This window comes from Symphalangus syndactylus, chromosome 2 (genome assembly GCF_028878055.3).
Source record: "Symphalangus syndactylus isolate Jambi chromosome 2, NHGRI_mSymSyn1-v2.1_pri, whole genome shotgun sequence".
In the NCBI taxonomy this organism is placed as follows: Eukaryota; Metazoa; Chordata; class Mammalia; order Primates; family Hylobatidae; genus Symphalangus; species Symphalangus syndactylus.
In genome coordinates, this window is record NC_072424.2 from 87,373,436 (window position 1) to 87,390,982 (window position 17,547).

The 17,547-nt window shown below is 39.3% G+C and overlaps 1 protein-coding gene across 2 annotated transcripts in view; it reads right to left on the reverse strand.

Moving 5' to 3' along the window:
* The window catches only part of AK9 (adenylate kinase 9), a 229,600-nt gene that overhangs the window by 52,831 nt on the left and 159,222 nt on the right, over positions 1-17,547 (reverse strand). For both annotated transcript variants that reach the window (XM_055261102.2, XM_063631005.1), the window contains exons 25-26: positions 7,345-7,557; positions 3,452-3,712 (exon numbers count right to left, since the gene is read on the reverse strand). In XM_055261102.2, the coding sequence (XP_055117077.2) occupies positions 3,452-3,712; positions 7,345-7,557 (474 nt within the window). The remainder of the gene's footprint in view (positions 1-3,451; positions 3,713-7,344; positions 7,558-17,547) is intronic.

Consider the following 17,547-nt stretch of genomic DNA (forward strand, 5'->3'; position numbering starts at 1 on the left):
ATACAATGTATTGTATATTTCAGGATAGCTAGAAGAGAGGGCTTGAAATGCTCCCAATACATAGCAATGATAAGTGCTCAAGGTGATGGATATCATAAATACTCTGACTTGATCCTTATACATTCTATGTGTGTAACAAAATATCACAAGTACCCCATAAATATGTACTAATACCAATTTAGAAAAGCCCCAAAATCTATATTCATAAACAATATGGTATTACATAGCTGATTAGAATGAGACCTGTTATTTTCTCTGAGGTCTTTTTTTTGTAGTGTTGCTTATAAACATTTAAAAATTTGAGCTATTTTCTTTAAACCAATTATTTAATGTGGTTAGAAATATAGGTTGTGCAAAAGCAATTGCAGTTTTTGCTTTAAAAGTAATGGCAAAAACACAACCATTTTTGCACCAACCTATAGTAAATAATATTTACTACAGCTAAGATAAATTACAAGTAATAATATGATTGATTTTCATACATGACCTTGGGGTCATATCTCATTACTTTTTGCTAAACCTTTTTCAATTTATCACACACACACCTATAAGGCTTAACTGATTTTTGTTATTTATATTATAATTATACAGCATTATCTCCCCAACCTAGATCCTGATTATGGGATAAGCCAAACAGGCAGCCATCTGAAATACAAACTAGAAGAGGATTATAATATAATAACAAATAGAAAGCATTGTGATAATTAACTGAGGTCAATTCTCTCTAAAGTAGGATCACCCTTGAATGGATAGTAAAAAACAACAGTTCTTACAAAAATGAAACATTTTTGTTGAGTACTTTTGTCATCCAAAATTCTAAAACTGAATAGCTAAGGTATGAAAAACTGCTGCTTACCAGGAAGCAGGATTAATGTTATTATCTAAAAATAAAATCCCTTAATTGCTTTCTGAGAAGTTAAATTATTCAGAAAACAGTGAACGAAAACCAAACAAAAAACTGTAGACAAGCAGGAGATATTTGTTGCACTTTAAAATCTAGACTTGTTAAATTTAAAAATCTGGATTGACGTAATTTTTTCTTTTTTTGAGATGGAGTCTTGCTCTGTTGCCCAGGTTGGAGCGCAGCAGTGTGATCTTGGCTCACTGCAACCTCTGCCTCCCGGGTTCAAGTGATTCTCCTGCCTTAGCCTACTGAGTAGCTGGCATTACAGGCACGTGTCACCACGCCTGGCTAATTTTTGTACTTTTAGTAGAGACGGGGTTTCACCATGTTGGCCAGGCTGGTCTCGAACTCCTGACCTCAAGTGATCTGCCTGACTCAACTTCCCAAAGTGCTGGGATTACAGGCGTGAGTGACCGTGCCTGTCCCAATATACATTTTTTAAATTAATAGGATATCAGTTTCTCCTGAACGCTACTAAATATAGGTGAAAAACATTTAAAGAATATGTCTGAAGGCCAGGCACAGGTGGCTCACGCCTGTAATCCCAGCACTTTGGGAGGCCAAGGTGAGTGGATCACTTGAGATCTGGAGTTTGACACCAACCTGGGCAACATGATGAAATCCCATCTATACAAAAAATACAAAAATTACCCTGGCATGGTGGTGCATGCCTGTAGTCCCAGCTACTTAGGAGGCTGAGGTGAAGGGATCGCTTGAGTCCAGGAGTCAGGTTGCAGTGAGCCGAGATCGCACCACTGCACTCTGGCCTGGGCAAGAGAGGGAGATGCTGTCTCAAAAAGAAAAAAGAATATGTCTGAATAGGTACTTCATTACCTACTAGAACACCATATGTCACTCACTATCCAACCCTGCTTCAACTTTGAGTGTTACATATAACTGCATTTGGATCATTTGAGAACAAATGGCCTATCTATATCAGAAACGGTTAAAATGTGAGTTAGAATGAAGAACTTTCATTGTATAACTCCAGATAGAAGCCATGTAAGAGGTTAATATGGTTTGGATCTGTTTCCCCGCCCAAATCTCATGTGGAATTGCAGTCCCCAATGCTGGAGGTGGGGTCTGGTGAGAGGTGATTGGATCATCGGGGTGGTTTCTCATGAATGGTTCAGCACCATTACCCCCTTGGTACTGTCATGACTGTAGTGAGTGAACGCTCATGAGATCCAGTGGTTTAAAAGTGTGTGGCACCTCCCACCTCACTCTCTCTTTCTCCTGCCCAGGCCATGTGATGTGTCTGCTCTCCCTTCACCTTCCGCCATGATTGTAAGTCTTCTAAGGCCTCTCCAGAAGCCAAGCAGATGCCACTATGCTTCCTGTATGGCCTGACGAATTGCGAGCCAGTTAAACCTATTTTCTTTAAAAATTACCCAATTTCAGGTATTTCTTTATAGCAACAAGAGAACAGATTAACACACAGTACAAACTTTCTGATAAGGCATCATTAGAAATTAATATTTTGAGATCTCCGCTAAGGCTGGGGCAGATTTTTATGCTATTTGATAGAAATCGGAGAACACAATAATGGAAAAGTTTATTGTCTAAGTCAGATATGTCAAATATCATACTTCCAAATAAATGCTATACAACAGCCTTGTCAAGGAAAATTTTTCTGAATTTTTTTGGAGTCATATAAAATTCAGTACTTTATATTCTAGAAGAGCTAGAAGATTTGTATTTAGCATATGATGAATATGACTCTTTAAATGACTTTTATGGGCTAATTATTTTCTCTTCTTAGAAACTTTATAGAGTTTTATACTACTACTTCCCCAGAGTAACACCAGTAAGCACAGCTGTCTGCATAGATCAGTACTGCCAGGCACAGTGGCTCATGCCTGTAATCCCAGCACTTTGGGAGGCCAAGGTGGGTAAATGACTTCGGCCCAGGAATTTGAGACCAGCCTGTGCAACATGGCAAGACCCCCATCTCTACAAAAAATACCAAAACTAGCTGGGCATGGTGGTGCACACCTGTAGTCCCAGCTACTTGGGAGGCCAAGTGATATGGTTTGACTGTGACCTCACCCAAATCTCATCTTGAATTCCCACATGTTATGGGAGGAACACAGTGAGAAGTAATTGAATCATGGGGACAGGCCTTTCCCATGATGTTCGTGTGATAGTGAATAAGTCTCACAAAATATGATGGTTTTATAACAGGGAGTTTCCCTGCATGAGCTTTCTCTTTGCCTGCTGCCATCCACGTAAGATGTGATTTGCTCCTCCTTGCCTTCTGCCATGACTGTGAAGCCTCCCCAGCCACGTGGAACTAACTATAAGTCCATTAAATGTCTTTCTTTTGTAAATTGCCTGGTCTTGGTATGTCTTTGTCAGCAGTGTGAAAATGGACTAATATACCAAGGCAGGAGAATCACTTGAGCCCAGGGAAGTTGAGGCTTTGGTGAGCAGTGATTGTGCCACTGCCCTCCTGTCTGGGTGACAGATGGAGACCCTGTCTCAAAAACAACAATAACAGCAAAAACAAAACAAAACAAAACAAAAAACAAAAAAAGAGATTACTACCTGCTTTTTTGTATGTTCTTCCTCAACTTTGACATTGGCCTGAATTGCAAGCTCTTCAAGTTCTTGTTTGGCAGCTTGTTCGTTCTCAGAATCTTCCTCAAATTCAGGTCCCACTTTCTTTTCAGTTTTGAGTAGTAGTTTTTCTTGAAGAACTTCTTCAAACTGAATGTGAAAAATGTTTAATTTTTCTGCCAACTGTCTTCCACACATAGTTTTGCCAGAGCCCTGGGGGCCGACAAGGCATATTCTTAATGGAGGAGCCTGCCACAGGGGGTGGGTCAGGGAGGGGTGGGATAAAGGGAGAGTGAAGGAAAAGCAGTTTTGAGTAATTTAGAACACGTAAGACTTACTAACTGCCCTCCCTAAGACGGGGTAGGAATGATCACATCATGAACTCAAGGATGATTAGACATTAGGATTTCAATTAACATAATTAGTTCATCAACACTGGTCCTCAGGGAACACCAACAACCATATAAGATTATCTTGGTATCATATGCCAAAAGGCATTTAATAAAATAGTTTACTTATTTTTGTTTTTGACAAAAGTTTTAGTTAATACAGAATGGAAAGATACTTTCTTAGCACAATAAAATAAATCTATCAAACAGAAAGCCCACTAATAAGAAAAATTTAGAGCCTTCTCCATTTATTCCAGTAATCTCAGGACTCACATTGTATGGATCATCCACGGGATGCTGAAACTGTCAAGAACAATGGTGAGTACTCGAATGATGCAGCAGCTAAGTCTTCTGTGATTGTGAGGAAATACTAAGAAATTGGTAGGTGACAGCAGCAAGGAGGAATGGGGCTTGTTGATATATCCGAGTAGAATAAGCCTCAGAGGGGCTGGAGTTTTTGCAAGGGGAAGGAGAAAAACTAGAATGACATGAAATTATATAGCTGCAGCCTCACACCATACTTTTAAATCACATTTTAAACCTCTCCGTGATAAAACTACCGGATTAACACCTCACTCACCTACCAGTTAAACGTCTGGCAACTAGGGCTGTCTGGTGCTCAGACTGTATTCAGGTACCCTATGGTAGGGAAGGAAAATGTTTCTGGAAAACCCAGTTCATTTTATGCTTTGCAAAACTATGGAAATACAGTCAGGATTTCAGGATCTTATTCATATGGATTCGTGTAAAACAAGGCAATAGATCACAAACAGCAAACCAGACTAAGCGGAAATTACAGCTGAAAACAACAACAGAAAAGGATAAGTGGCCACAGTCCTTAAATTGACCCCCAACACCAGTGGATTGGGGCTTCTTTGTGAGGGCACAACCATCCACATACTTCAGTAGTCTCGTCAGCACTATATAAAAAAGTGAGGTTCATGAAAATGGCCCAAATTATACAGAAGAGCTTAGATTATGTTTCATGTGTTCATTTTAAGAAGGCATTGATATTATCAAAAGTAATAAGGCAATATATTGTGATGTATATATCTTGCTCCAGTAATCCTATCCCAGGGAGCTATAGCATAGCACAGTAGTAAAGTAATTCAAGAAAGCCGAAACACATAGCCAACTCATTTTCTACAAAAGCACCAAATAGATGGAAGAAAGGATGGTCTCTTTAATATATGGTGCTGTGAAAGCTGGATATCCATATGCAGAAGAATGAAACTAGATCCTCATCTTTCACCATATACAGAAATCAACTCAAAATGGATTAAAGACCTAAATGGAAGACCTGAATATCTAAAGCTGCTAGAAGAAAACATTGGGGAAGTGCTACAGGACATTGGTCTGGGCAAAGATTTTTCCAGGTAAAACCTCAAAAACACAGGCAATAAAAGCAAAAATAGACACATAGGATTACATTAACCTAAAAAAACCTCTGCATCACAAAGAAAACAACACAGTAAAGAGACAACCTACAGAATAGGAGATAAGATTTGCAAAGTATCCATCCAACAAGGGATTAATAACCAGAATATATAAGGAACTCAAACAGCTCAGTAGCAAAATATATATATGTATATTCTGATTTAACAATGGGGAAAAAAGACCTGAACAGACATTTCTCAAAAGAACACATACAAATGGACAACAGGTATATGAAAAAATGCTCAACATCACTAATCATCAGGGAAATGCAAATCAAAACCACAGTGAGATATCATCTCACCTCAGTTAGAATGGCTATTATCAAAAAGACCAAAAAAATAGCAAATACTGATGAGGATGTGAAGAAAGGGGAACACTTGTACACTGTTGTGGAAATGTAAAGTAGGAAAGCCATTATGGAAAACAGTATGGAATTTTCTCAAAAATCTAAAAATATGAGGGGTCTCCAAAAAGTTGATGGAAAATGCATATTATGACAAAACTATGCATGGATTCACTTTTTTGCACTAAATAAACTCATATGAACTTGTTATAACATGTCTGAACAGGATCTAGTTTGAGGCACTAAGAAAGATAAGATATCAGTTTGAAAACAGCCCCTATCAGAGCAACATGAGTTCTGCTAAAATTGAAGTAGGAATAAACATCAAATTTATGGTGAAGCTTGAGAAGAAGAGTGGTGAAATCATTGATGCTTTATGAAAGTTTCTGGGGACAATGCCCCAAAGAGATCAGCAGTTTCCAAATGGACAATTTGTTTGAAAAAAGGACAAGACAATGTTGAAGATGAAGCCTGCAGTAACAGACCATCCACTTAAATTTGTGAGGAAAAAATTTATCTTGTTTGTGGCCTAATTGACAAGGACTGATGATTAACAGCAGAAACAATAGCCAACGCACCTAGACATCTAGGTTGGCTCAGTGTACAATTTTTCTGACTGAAAAATTAAAGTTGAGCAAAGTTTCTACTCTATGATTGCCAAAACTGTTGCACCCAGATCATCTGCTGACAAAAACAGAGCTTTTGATGGAAATTTTAAACACATGGGATCAGAATCTTGAAGTATTTGTTTGAAGAATTGTAGAGCCATGAAACATGGCTTTATCAGTATGATCCTGAAGACAAAGCACAATCAAAGCAATGGCTACCAAGAAGTGGCAGTGGTCCAGTCAAAGCAAGAGTGGACTGGTCAAGCACAAAGGTCATGGCAACAGCTTTTTTTTTTTTGAGGATCAATGCATTTTCCTTGTTGAGCTTCTGGAGGGCCAAAGAGCAATAACATCTGCTTATGATGAGAGTGCTTTGAGAAAGTCAGCCAAAGCTGTAACAGAAAAATGTCCAGGGAAGATTCACCAAAGTGTCCCTCTCCACTATAACAATGCTCCACTAAAAAATGACTATTGGATAGCCATGGTAACAATAGCCACTCAACCAATTTTAAATTGGTTTAATTGATCAGGGTAAACTCACTTCAGGGAATACATTTTTGCAATCCAACCAGTGTCAGCCCTCACTCTCGAAACTCAACCAGTCAGGATGGACTTACCCCTATAACAATTCTCTGAGTGTGAACCAGTCAACAGCAGCATCACTAGAGTAATCTTACTTCCATAGATGTCAACCCACTTATGCCTCTGAAAGTTCACCAATCTCTGAATTCCACTCTTCTCCAAAATCCTGTAAAAGACCATCATCCTGCTCTGCTCTGAGAGACTAACCAGAATGACTGGCCTCACTATAGTAAGGAATTAATCCACCTGTGGGGTTTGTTTGTGTTTGTGTTTTGTTTTATTTTTATTTCAGCTAAAAAGGCAGACATTAAGTGCTGGTTTGACACAAGTCATTACTAAAGAAATCAAAATAGATAATTATTTTATGTTATATTCCAAAAAGCTGTTCTTTGAACTTAGATATTTTCTTTATATTGTAATATCAGATTGGGGCTTTCACCCTTAAGTAAATTGATGGCGATTGGTAATCAGTCCCGAAAAAATCCTGTGGGAGCAATCATTAAGATAGGAATACTGTCTCACCTTCAATGGTTCTTCATGAGCCACATAGTCCTCAGGATGCTCCAAAAACTTTTCTTTAGCCTCAGCACTTGAAAAGTAGTAGATCTTTTCTCGATACTTGGCTGCTTCTTCTGTGTTTCCTGGTTGCAGGATGAAATTTTCTTTGAGGACCACTGGACAAAAGTGTTTTGTGTCTCCCAAATGCCTCTTTCTCTCCTTCATTTTATCTTCACCCTAGAAACATTATTCGAAGTTTGGAGAACATTAAATTAAAAAGTATTTTGATGCAGAGAATTTTTTAAAATGCTTCTTGAATAATATTTAATCTGTAGCAACTTGAAAACAATCCACAAAAAGCCAGTCCTTATATTATTTTAATTAATTAAAAATCACTTCTTCATATATTACTCCAAGTGCACACTCTAAGTTTCTTTATTTTCATGAGGAAAATAAAGCAGCACTGAGAATGAAGGTGCCCCCAGTCCTCTACCAACACAGATGTAATGAAAAACTCCGGGATGTGTTGATGCTGGGTAATTGTGAGGTCAGTTTCTAAAACAGAATTATTCCCTAAAAGTAAAAGCTGAGTCAAGGTCACAACTTCTTACCCATGGCAAATTAAATGAGAAATGCCTCAGGATTTACTTTGGTATTAAGTGGATATATGATCAAATAATAATATGGGAATATCCTATTTAGCTCAATTGAAAGTGTAAAATGTATTTTCATTTATGATAAAGAAAATATGTGCAAAGTCCATTAAGGATTCTTTCAATTTATTTAAAGCAAGGGAAATACACTTAAAAAATGTTTTTTATGATATAAAATGCATGCTTACTGTAAAAATATTCAAAACACATCACAAGGTATAAAAAGTGAAAATCTCTTTTCACCTTTTTTCTTCCAGTACTATGTTAGCATTCTTAATAGTTTTATCTCCCAGACTCATTAAAAAAATCCTACCAATATGCCTATAAAAATAGATATATATTTAGGCACAAATAAAGTATTTTTAAAAATACAAGTGGAATACTTTACATACTTATTTACATTATACTTCTTTCCACAAAACAAGATACAATAAACTTTCTATAAAGGTGCAAAAATGAGACTAACCTTTCCTTTTATTGTTCTTACTTGATATTTACATCAGAATATGCAAGCCTTGGCTGGGTGCGGGGGCTCATGCCTGTAATCCTAGCACTTTGGGAGGCCGAGGTGGGGTGGATCACGTGAGGTCAGGAGTTTGAGACCAGCCTGGCCAACATGGTGAAACCCCTTCTCTACTGAAAATATAAAAATTAGCCAGGCGTGGTGGCGCGCGCCTGTAATCCCAGCTATTCAGGAGGCTGAGGCAGGAGAATCACTTGAGTCCGAGAGGTGGAGGTTGCAGTGAGCCGAGATGGCACACCACACTCCAGCCAGGGTGACAGGGTGAGACTCCATCTCAAAAAAAAAAAAAAAAATGCAAGCTTCAAAACGAGCTGGAAATTAATGATTTTTTTCCTATGATGTTCAAAAAACACAGAGACTTATGTAATCAATGAAGGTGTATGTAAGAAATGACCTATAAAGCCTCCCCCACCTATTATTTTGGTTTAGCTTTTATCTTTCTTCCTAAGCCCATATTTCAGTAATTGATTTTTTGGGGGGTAAAATCCTTTCAAGTCCTTATAATTTTTTTTCAGTTTTTTCTTTATTTCTTCCAAAAAAAAAAAAAAAAAAGGGATACATGTGCAGAACGTGCAGGTTTGTTACATAGGTACATATGTGCCATGGTGGTTTGCTGCAACTATTGACGCATCCTCTATGTTCCTTCCTCTTACCCCCCAACAGGCCCTGGTGTGTGTTATTCCCCTCTTGGTGTCCATGTGTTTTCAGTGTTCAACTCCCACTTACAAGTGAGAACACGTGATTTTGGTTTTCTGTTCCTGTGCTACTTTGCTGAGGATGATGACTTCCAGCTCCATTCATGTCCCTGCAAAGGACATGATCTCATTCTTTTTTATGGCTGCATAGCATCCCATGGTGTACATATACCACATTTTCTTTATCCAGTCTATCATTGATGGGCATTTGGGTTGGTTCCATGTCTTTCCTATTGTAAATAGTGCGGCAATAAACATATGTGTGCTTGTGTCTTTATAGTACAATGGTTTATATTCCTGTGGGTATATAACCAGTAATGGGATTGCTGGGTCAAATGGTATTTTGGTTCCAGATCCTTGAAGAATTGCCACACTGTGTTTCACAATAATTGAACTAATTTGCACTCCCACCAACAGTGTAAAAGCATTCCTATTTCTCCACAGCCTCACCAGCGTCTATTATTTCCTGACTTTTTAATAATCACCATTTTGGCTGGCATGAGATGGTATCTCAGTGTGGTTTTGATTTGCATTTCTCTGATGATCAGTGATGCTGAGCTTTTTTCATGTTTGCTGCCCACATAAATGTCTTCTTTTGAGAAGTGTCTGTTCATATCTTTTGACTACTTTTTGATGGGGTTGTTTGTTTTTTTCTTGTAAATATGTTTAAGTTCAACATAAATTCTGAATATTAGACTTTTGTCAGATGGGTAGATTGCAAAAATTTTCTCCCATTCTTCAGGTTGCCTGTTCACTCTGACGATAGTTTCTTTTGCTGTGCAGAAGCTCTTTAGTTTAATTAGATCCTATTTGTCAATTTTGGCTTTTGTTGCAATTGCTTTGGCATTTTTGTCATGAAGTCTTTGCCTATGCCTATGTCCTGAATGGTATTGCCTAGGTTTTCTTCTATGGTTTTTTATGCTTTTGGGTTATACATTTAAGTCTTTAATCCATCTTGAGTTAATTTTTGTATAAGGTGTAAGGGAAGGGTCCAGTTTCAGTTTTCTGCATATGGCTAGCCAGTTTTCCCAGCACCATTTACTGAATAGGAGATTCTTTCCTCATTGCTTGTTTTTGTCAGGTTTGTTGAAGATCAGATGGTTGTAGATGTATGGTATTATTTCTGAGGTCTCTGTTCTGTTCCATTGGTCTATATGTCTGTTTTGGTACCAGTACCATGCTGTTTTGGTTACTGTAGCCTTGCAGCATAGCTTGAAGTCAGGTAGAGTGATGCCTCTAGCTTTGTTCTTTTTGCGTAGAATTGTCTTGGCTATACAGGGTCTTCTTTCATTCCATATGAAATTTAAGATAGTTTTTTCTTTTTTTTATTATTATTATACTTTAGGTTTTAGAGTACATGTGCACAATGTGCAGGTTTGTTACATATGAATCCATGTGCCGTGTTGGTTTGCTGCACCCAATAACTCGTCATTTAGCATTAGGTATATCTCCTAATGCTGTCCCTCCCCCCTCCCCCCACCCCACAACAGTCCCTTGAGTGTGATGTTCCCCTTCCTGTGTCCATGAGTTCTCATTGTTCAATTCCCACCCATGAGTGAGAACATGCGGTGTTTGTTTTTTTGTCCTTGCGATAGTTTACTGAGAATGATGTTTTCCAGTTTCATCCATGTCCCTACAAAGGACATGAACTCATCATTTTTTATGGCTGCATAGTATTCCATGGTGTATATGTGCCACATTTTCTTAATCCAGTCTATCCTTGTTGGACATTTGGGTTGGTTCCAAGTCTTTGCTATTGTGAATAGTGCCGCAACAAACATACGTGTGCATGTGTCTTTACAGCAGCATGATTTATAGTCCTTTGGATATATACCCAGTAATGGGATGGCTGGGTCAAATGGTATTTCTACTTCCAGATCCCTGAGGAATCGCCACACTGACTTCCAAAATGGTTGAACTAGTTGACAGTCCCACCAACAGTGTAAAAGTGTTCCTATTTCTCCACATCCTCTCCAGCACCTGTTGTTTCCTGACTTTTTAATGATCGCCATTCTAACTGGTGTGATATGGTATCTCATTGTGGTTTTGATTTGCATTCTTCTGATGGCCAGTGATGATGAGCATTTTTTCATGTGTTTTTTGGCTGCATAAATGTCTTCTTTTGAGAAGTGTCTGTTCATGTCCTTCGCCCACTTTTTGATGGGGTTGTTTGTTTTTTCTTGTAAATTTGTTTGAGTTCATTGTAGATTCTGGATATTAGCCCTTTGTCAGATGAGTAGGTTGCAAAAATTTTCTCCCATTCTGTAGGTTGCCTGTTCACTCTGATGGTAGTTTCTTTTGCTGTGCAGAAGCTCTTTAGTTTAATTAGATCCCATTTGTCCATTTTGGCTTTTGTTGCCATTGCTTTTGGTGTTTTAGACATGAAGTCCTTGCCCACGCCTATGTCCTGAATGGTATTTATTGCCTAGGCTTTCTTCTAGGGTTTTTATGGTTTTAGGTCTAACATGTAAGTCTTTAATCCATCTTGAATTAATTTTTGTATAAGGTGTAAGGAAGGGATCCAGTTTCAGCTTTCTACATATGGCTAGCCAGTTTTCCCAGCACCATTTATTAAAAAGGGAATCCTTTCCCATTGCTTGTTTTTGTCAGGTTTGTCAAAGATCAGATAGTTGTAGATATGCAGCATTATTTCTGAGGGCTCTGTTCTGTTCCATTGATCTATGTCTCTGTTGTGGTACCAGTACCATGCTGTTTTGGTTACTGTAGCCTTGTAGTATAGTTTGAAGTCAGGTAGTGTGATGCCTCTAGCTTTGTTCTTTTGGCTTAGGATTGACTTGGCGATGCAGGCTCTTTTTTGGTTCCATATGAACTTTAAGGTAGTTTTTTCCAATTCTGTGAAGAAAGTCATTGGTAGCTTGATGGGGATGGCATTGAATCTATAAATTACCTTGGGCAGTATGGCCATTTTCACGATATTGATTCTTCCAACCCATGAGCATGGAATGTTCTTCCATTTGTTTGTATCCTCTTTTATTTCATTGAGCAGTGGTTTGTAGTTCTCCTTGAAGAGGTCCTTCACATCCCTTGTAAGTTGGATTCCTAGGTATTTTATTCTCTTTGAAGCAATTGTGAATGGGAGTTCACTCATGATTTGGCTCTCTGTTTGTCTGTGATTGGTGTACAAGAATGCTTGTGATTTTTGTGCATTGATTTTGTATCCTGAGACTTTGCTGAAGTTGCTAATCTGCTTAAGGAGATTTTGGGCTGAGACCATGGGGTTTTCTAGATATACAATCATGTCATCTGCAAACAGGGACAATTTGACTTCCTCTTTTCCTAATTGAATACCCTTTATTTCCTTCTCCTGCCTGATTGCTCTGGCCAGAACTTCCAGCACACTGTTGAATAGGAGTGGTGAGAGAGGGCATCCCTGTCTTGTGCCAGTTTTCAAAGGGAATGCTTCCAGTTTTTGCCCATTCAGTATGATATTGGCTGTGGGTTTGTCATAGATAGCTCTTATTATTTCGAGATACGTCCCATCAATACCTAATTTATTGAGAGTTTTTAGCATGAAGGGCTGTTGAATTTTGTCAAAGACCTTTTCTGCATCTATTGAGATAATCATGTGGTTTTTGTCTTTGGTTCTGTTTATATGCTGGATTACATTTATTGATTTGCGTATGTTGAACCAGCCTTGTGTCCCAGGGATGAAGCCCACTTGATTATGATATATAAGCTTTTTGATGTGCTGCTGGATTCGGTTTGCCAGTATTTTATTGAGGATTTTTGCATCAATGTTCATCAAGGATATTGGTCTGAAATTCTCTTTTTTGGTTATGTCTCTGCCAGGCTTTGGTATCAGGATGATGCTGGCCTCATAAAATGTGTTAGGGAGCATTCCCTCTTTTTCTATCGATTGGAATAGTTTCAGAAGGAATGGTACCAGTTCCTCTTTGTACCTCTGGTAGAATTCGGCTGTGAATCCATCAGGTCCTGAACTCTTTTTGGTTGGTAAGCTGTTGATTATTGCCACAATTTCAGATCCTGTTATTGGTCTATTCAGAGATTCAGCTTCATACTGGTTTAGTCTTGGGAAGGTGTATTTGTCGAGGAATTTATCCATTTCTTCTAGATTTTCTAGTTTATTTGCGTAGAGGTGTTTGTAGTATTCTCTGACGGTAGATTGTATTTCTGTGGGATCGGTGGTGATAACCCCTTTTTCATTTTTTATTGCATCTATTTGATTCTTCTCTCTTTTCTTCTTTATTAGTCTTGCTAGTGGTCTATTGATTTTGTTGATCTTTTCAAAAAACCAGCTCCTGGATTCATTAATTTTTTGAAGGGTTTTTTGTGTCTCTATTTCCTTCAGTTCTGCTCTGATTTTAGTGATTTCTAGCCTTCTGCTAGCTTTTGAATGTGTTTGCTCCTGCTTTTCTAGTTCTTTTAATTGTGATGTTAGGGTGTCATTTTGGATGTTTCCTGCTTTCTCTCGTGGGCATTTAGTGCTATAAATTTCCCTCTACACACTGCTTTGAATGTGTCCCAGAGATTCTGGTATGTTGTGTCTTTGTTCTCATTGGTTTCAAAGAACATCTTTATTTCTGCCTTCATTTCATTATGTACCCAATAGTCATTCAGGAGCAGGTTGTTCAGTTTCCATGTAGTTGAGCGGTTTTGAGTGAGTTTCTTAATCCTGAGTTCCAGTTTGATTGCACTGTGGTCTGAGAGACAGTTTGTTATAATTTCTGTTCTTTTACATTTGCTGAGGAGACCTTTACTTCCAACTATGTGGTCAATTTTGGAATAGGTGTGGTGTGGTGCTGAAAAAAATGTATATTCTGTTGATTTGGGGTGGAGAGTTCTGTAGACATCTATTAGGTCCACTTTGTGCAGAGCTGAGTTCAATTCCTGGATATCCTTGTTAACTTTCTGTTTCGTTGATCTGTCTAATGTTGACAGTGGGGTGTTAAAATCTCCCATTATTATTGTGTGGGAGTTTAAGTCCCTTTGTAGGTCACTCAGGACTTGCTTTATGAATCTGGGTGCTCCTGTGTTGCGTGCATATATATTTAGGATAGTTAGCTCTTCTTGTTGAATTGATCCCTTTACCAATATGTAATGGCCTTCTTTGTCTCTTTTGATCTTTGTTGGTTTAAAGTCTATTTTATCAGAGACTAGGATGGCAACCCCTGCCTTTTTTTGTTTTCCATTTGCTTGATAGATCTTCCTCCATCCCTTTATTTTGAGCCTATGTGTGTCTCTGCACGTGAGATGGGTTTCCTGAATACAGTACACTGATGGGTCTTGACTCCTTATCCAGTTTGCCAGTCCGTGTCTTTTAATTGGAGCATTTAGCCCATTTACATTTAAAGTTAATATTGTTATGTGTAAATGTGATCCTGTCATTATGATGTTAGTTGGTTATTTTGCTCGTTAGTTGAGGCAGTTTCTTCCTAGCCTCGATGGTCTTTACAATTTGGCATGTTTTTGCAGGGGCTGGTACCGGTTGTTCCTTTCCATGTTTAGTGCTTCCTTCAGGATCTCTTTTAGGGCAGGCCTGGTGATGACAAAATCATTCAGCATTTGCTTGTCTGTAAAGGATTTTATTTCTCCTTCACTTATGAAGCTTAGTTTGGCTGGATATGAAATTCTGGGTTGAAAATTCTTTTCTTTAAGAATGTTGAATATCAGTCCCCACTCTCTTCTGGCTTGCAGAGTTTCTGCCGAGAGATCAGCTGTTAGTCTGATGGGCTTCACTTTGTGGGTAACCTGACCTTTCTCTCTGGCCGCCCTTAACATTTTTTCCTTCATTCCAACTTTGGTGAATCTGACAATTATGTGTCTTGGAGTTGCTCTTCTCGAGGAGTATCTTTGTGGCGTTCTCTGTATTTCCTGAATCTGAATGTTGGCCTGCCTTGCTAGATTGGGGAAGTTCTCCTGAATAATATCTTGCAGAGTGTTTTCCAACTTGGTTCCATTCTCCTGGTCATTTTCAGGTACACCAATCAGACGTAGGTTTGGTCTTTTCACATAGTCCCAAATTTCTTGGAGGCTTTGTTCATTTCTTTTTATTCTTTTTTCTCTAAACTTCCCTTCTCGCTTCATTTCATTCATTTCATCTTCCATCACTGATACCCTTTCTTTCAGTTGATCACATCAGCTCCCGAGGCTTCTGCAATCTTCGCGTAGTTCTCGAAACTTGGCTTTCAGCTCCATCAGCTCCTTTAAGCCTTTCTCTCCATTGGTTATTCTAGTTATCCATTCGTCTAATTTTTTTTCAAAGTTTTTAACTTCTTTGCTATTGTTTTGAATTTCCTCCCATAGCTCGGAGTAGTTTGATCGTCTGAAGCCTTCTTCTCTCAACTCGTCAAAGTCATTCTCCATCCAGCTTTGTTCTGTTGCTGGTGAGGAACTGCGTTCCTTTGGAGGAGGACAGGTGCTCTGCTTTTTAGAGTTTCCAGTTTTTCTGCTCTGTTTTTTCCCCATCTTTGTGGTTTTATCTACTTTTGGTCTTTGATGATGGTGATGTACAGATGGGTTTTTGGTGTGAATGTCTTCTGTTTGTTAGTTTTCCTTCTACCAGACAGGACCCGCAGCTGCAGGTCTGTTGGAGTTTGCTAGAGGTCCACTCCAGACCCTGTTTGGCTGAGTGTCAGCAGCGGTGGCTGCAGAACAGTGGATTTTCGTGAGACCACAAACTCAGCTGTCTGATAGTTCCTCTGGAAGTTTTGTCTCAGAGGAGTACCCGGCTGGGTGAGGTGTCAGTCTGTCCCTACTGGGGGATGCCTCCCAGTTAGGCTGCTCGGGGGTCAGGGACCCACTTTAGGAGGCAGTCTGTCCGTTCTCAAATATCCAGCTGCATGCTGGGAGAACCACTACTCTCTTCAAAGCTGTCAGACAGGGACATTTAAGTCTGCAGAGGTTCCTGCTGAATTTTTGTCTGTGCCCTGCCCCCAGAGGTGGAGCCTACAGAGGCAGGCAGGCCTCCTTGAGCTGTGGTGGACTCCACCCAGTTTGAGCTTCCTGGCTGCTTTGTTTACTTAAGCAAGCCTGGGCAATGGCGGGCACCCCTCCCCCAGCCTCGCTGCCGCCTTGCAGTTTGATCTCAGACTGCTGTGCTAGCAATCAGCGAGATTCCGTGGGCATAGGAGGCTCCGAGCCAGGTGGGGGACACAATCTCCTGGTGTGCCGTTTTCCTGGCCCATTGTAAAAGCGCAGTATTAGGGTGGGACTGACCCGATTTTCCAGGTGCCATCTGTTACTCTTTTCTTTGACTAGGAAAGGGAACTCCCTGACCCCTTGCGCTTCCCGAGTGAGGCAGTGCCTCGCCCTGCTTCGGCTTGCACACAGTGTGCTGCACCGACTGTCCTGCACCCACGGTTTGGCACTCCCTAGTGAGATGAACCCAGTACCTCAAACGGAAATGCAGAAATCACTGGTCTTCTGTGCTGCTGACGCTGGGAGCTGTAGACTGGAGCTGTTCCTATTCGGCCATCTTGGCTCCACCCATCCTAAAATAGCTTTTTCTAATTCCGTGAAAATGTCAATTGTAGTTTGATGGGAATAGCATTGAATCTATAAATTACTTTGGGTGTTATGGCCATTTTCATGATATTGATTCTTCCTATCCATGAGGATGGAAAGCTTTTCTATGTATTTGTGTCTTCTCTTATTTCCTTGAGCAGTGGTTTGTGGTTCTCCTTGAAGAGGTCCTTCCTATCCCTTGTTAGCTGTATTCCTAGGTATTTTATTCTCTTTGTAGTGATTGTGAATCAGAGTTCATTCATGATTTGGCTCTCTGCTTGCCTATTGTTGGTGTAAAGGAATGCTTGTGATTTATGCACATTGATTTTGTATGCTGAGACTTTGCTGAAGTTGCTTATCGGTTCAAGAAGTTTTGGGGCTGAAATAATGGGGTATTCTAGACATAATATCATGTCATTGGCAAGCAGAGACAACTTCACTTCCTCTCTTCCTATTTGAATATCGTTTATTTCTTTATCTTGCCTGATTGTCCTGGCCAGAACTTACAATACTATGTTGAATGGGAGTGGTGAGAGAAGGTATCCTTGTCTTGTACTGGTTTTCAAAGGGAACGCTTCCGGCTCTTGCCCATTCAATATGATATTCGCTGTGGCTTTGTCATAAATAGCTCTTATTATTTTGAGATATGTTCCATCAATACCTAGTTTATTGAGAGTTTTTAACATGAAGGGATGTTAAATTTTATCAAAGGCCTTTTCTGCATCTATTAAGATAATCATGTGGTTTTCGTCTTTGGTTCTGTTTATGTGATAGATTATTACATTTATTGATTTGTGTATGTTGAACCAGCCTTGCATCCCAGGGATGAAGCCGACTTGATCTTGGTGGATACATTTTTTGATGCACTGCT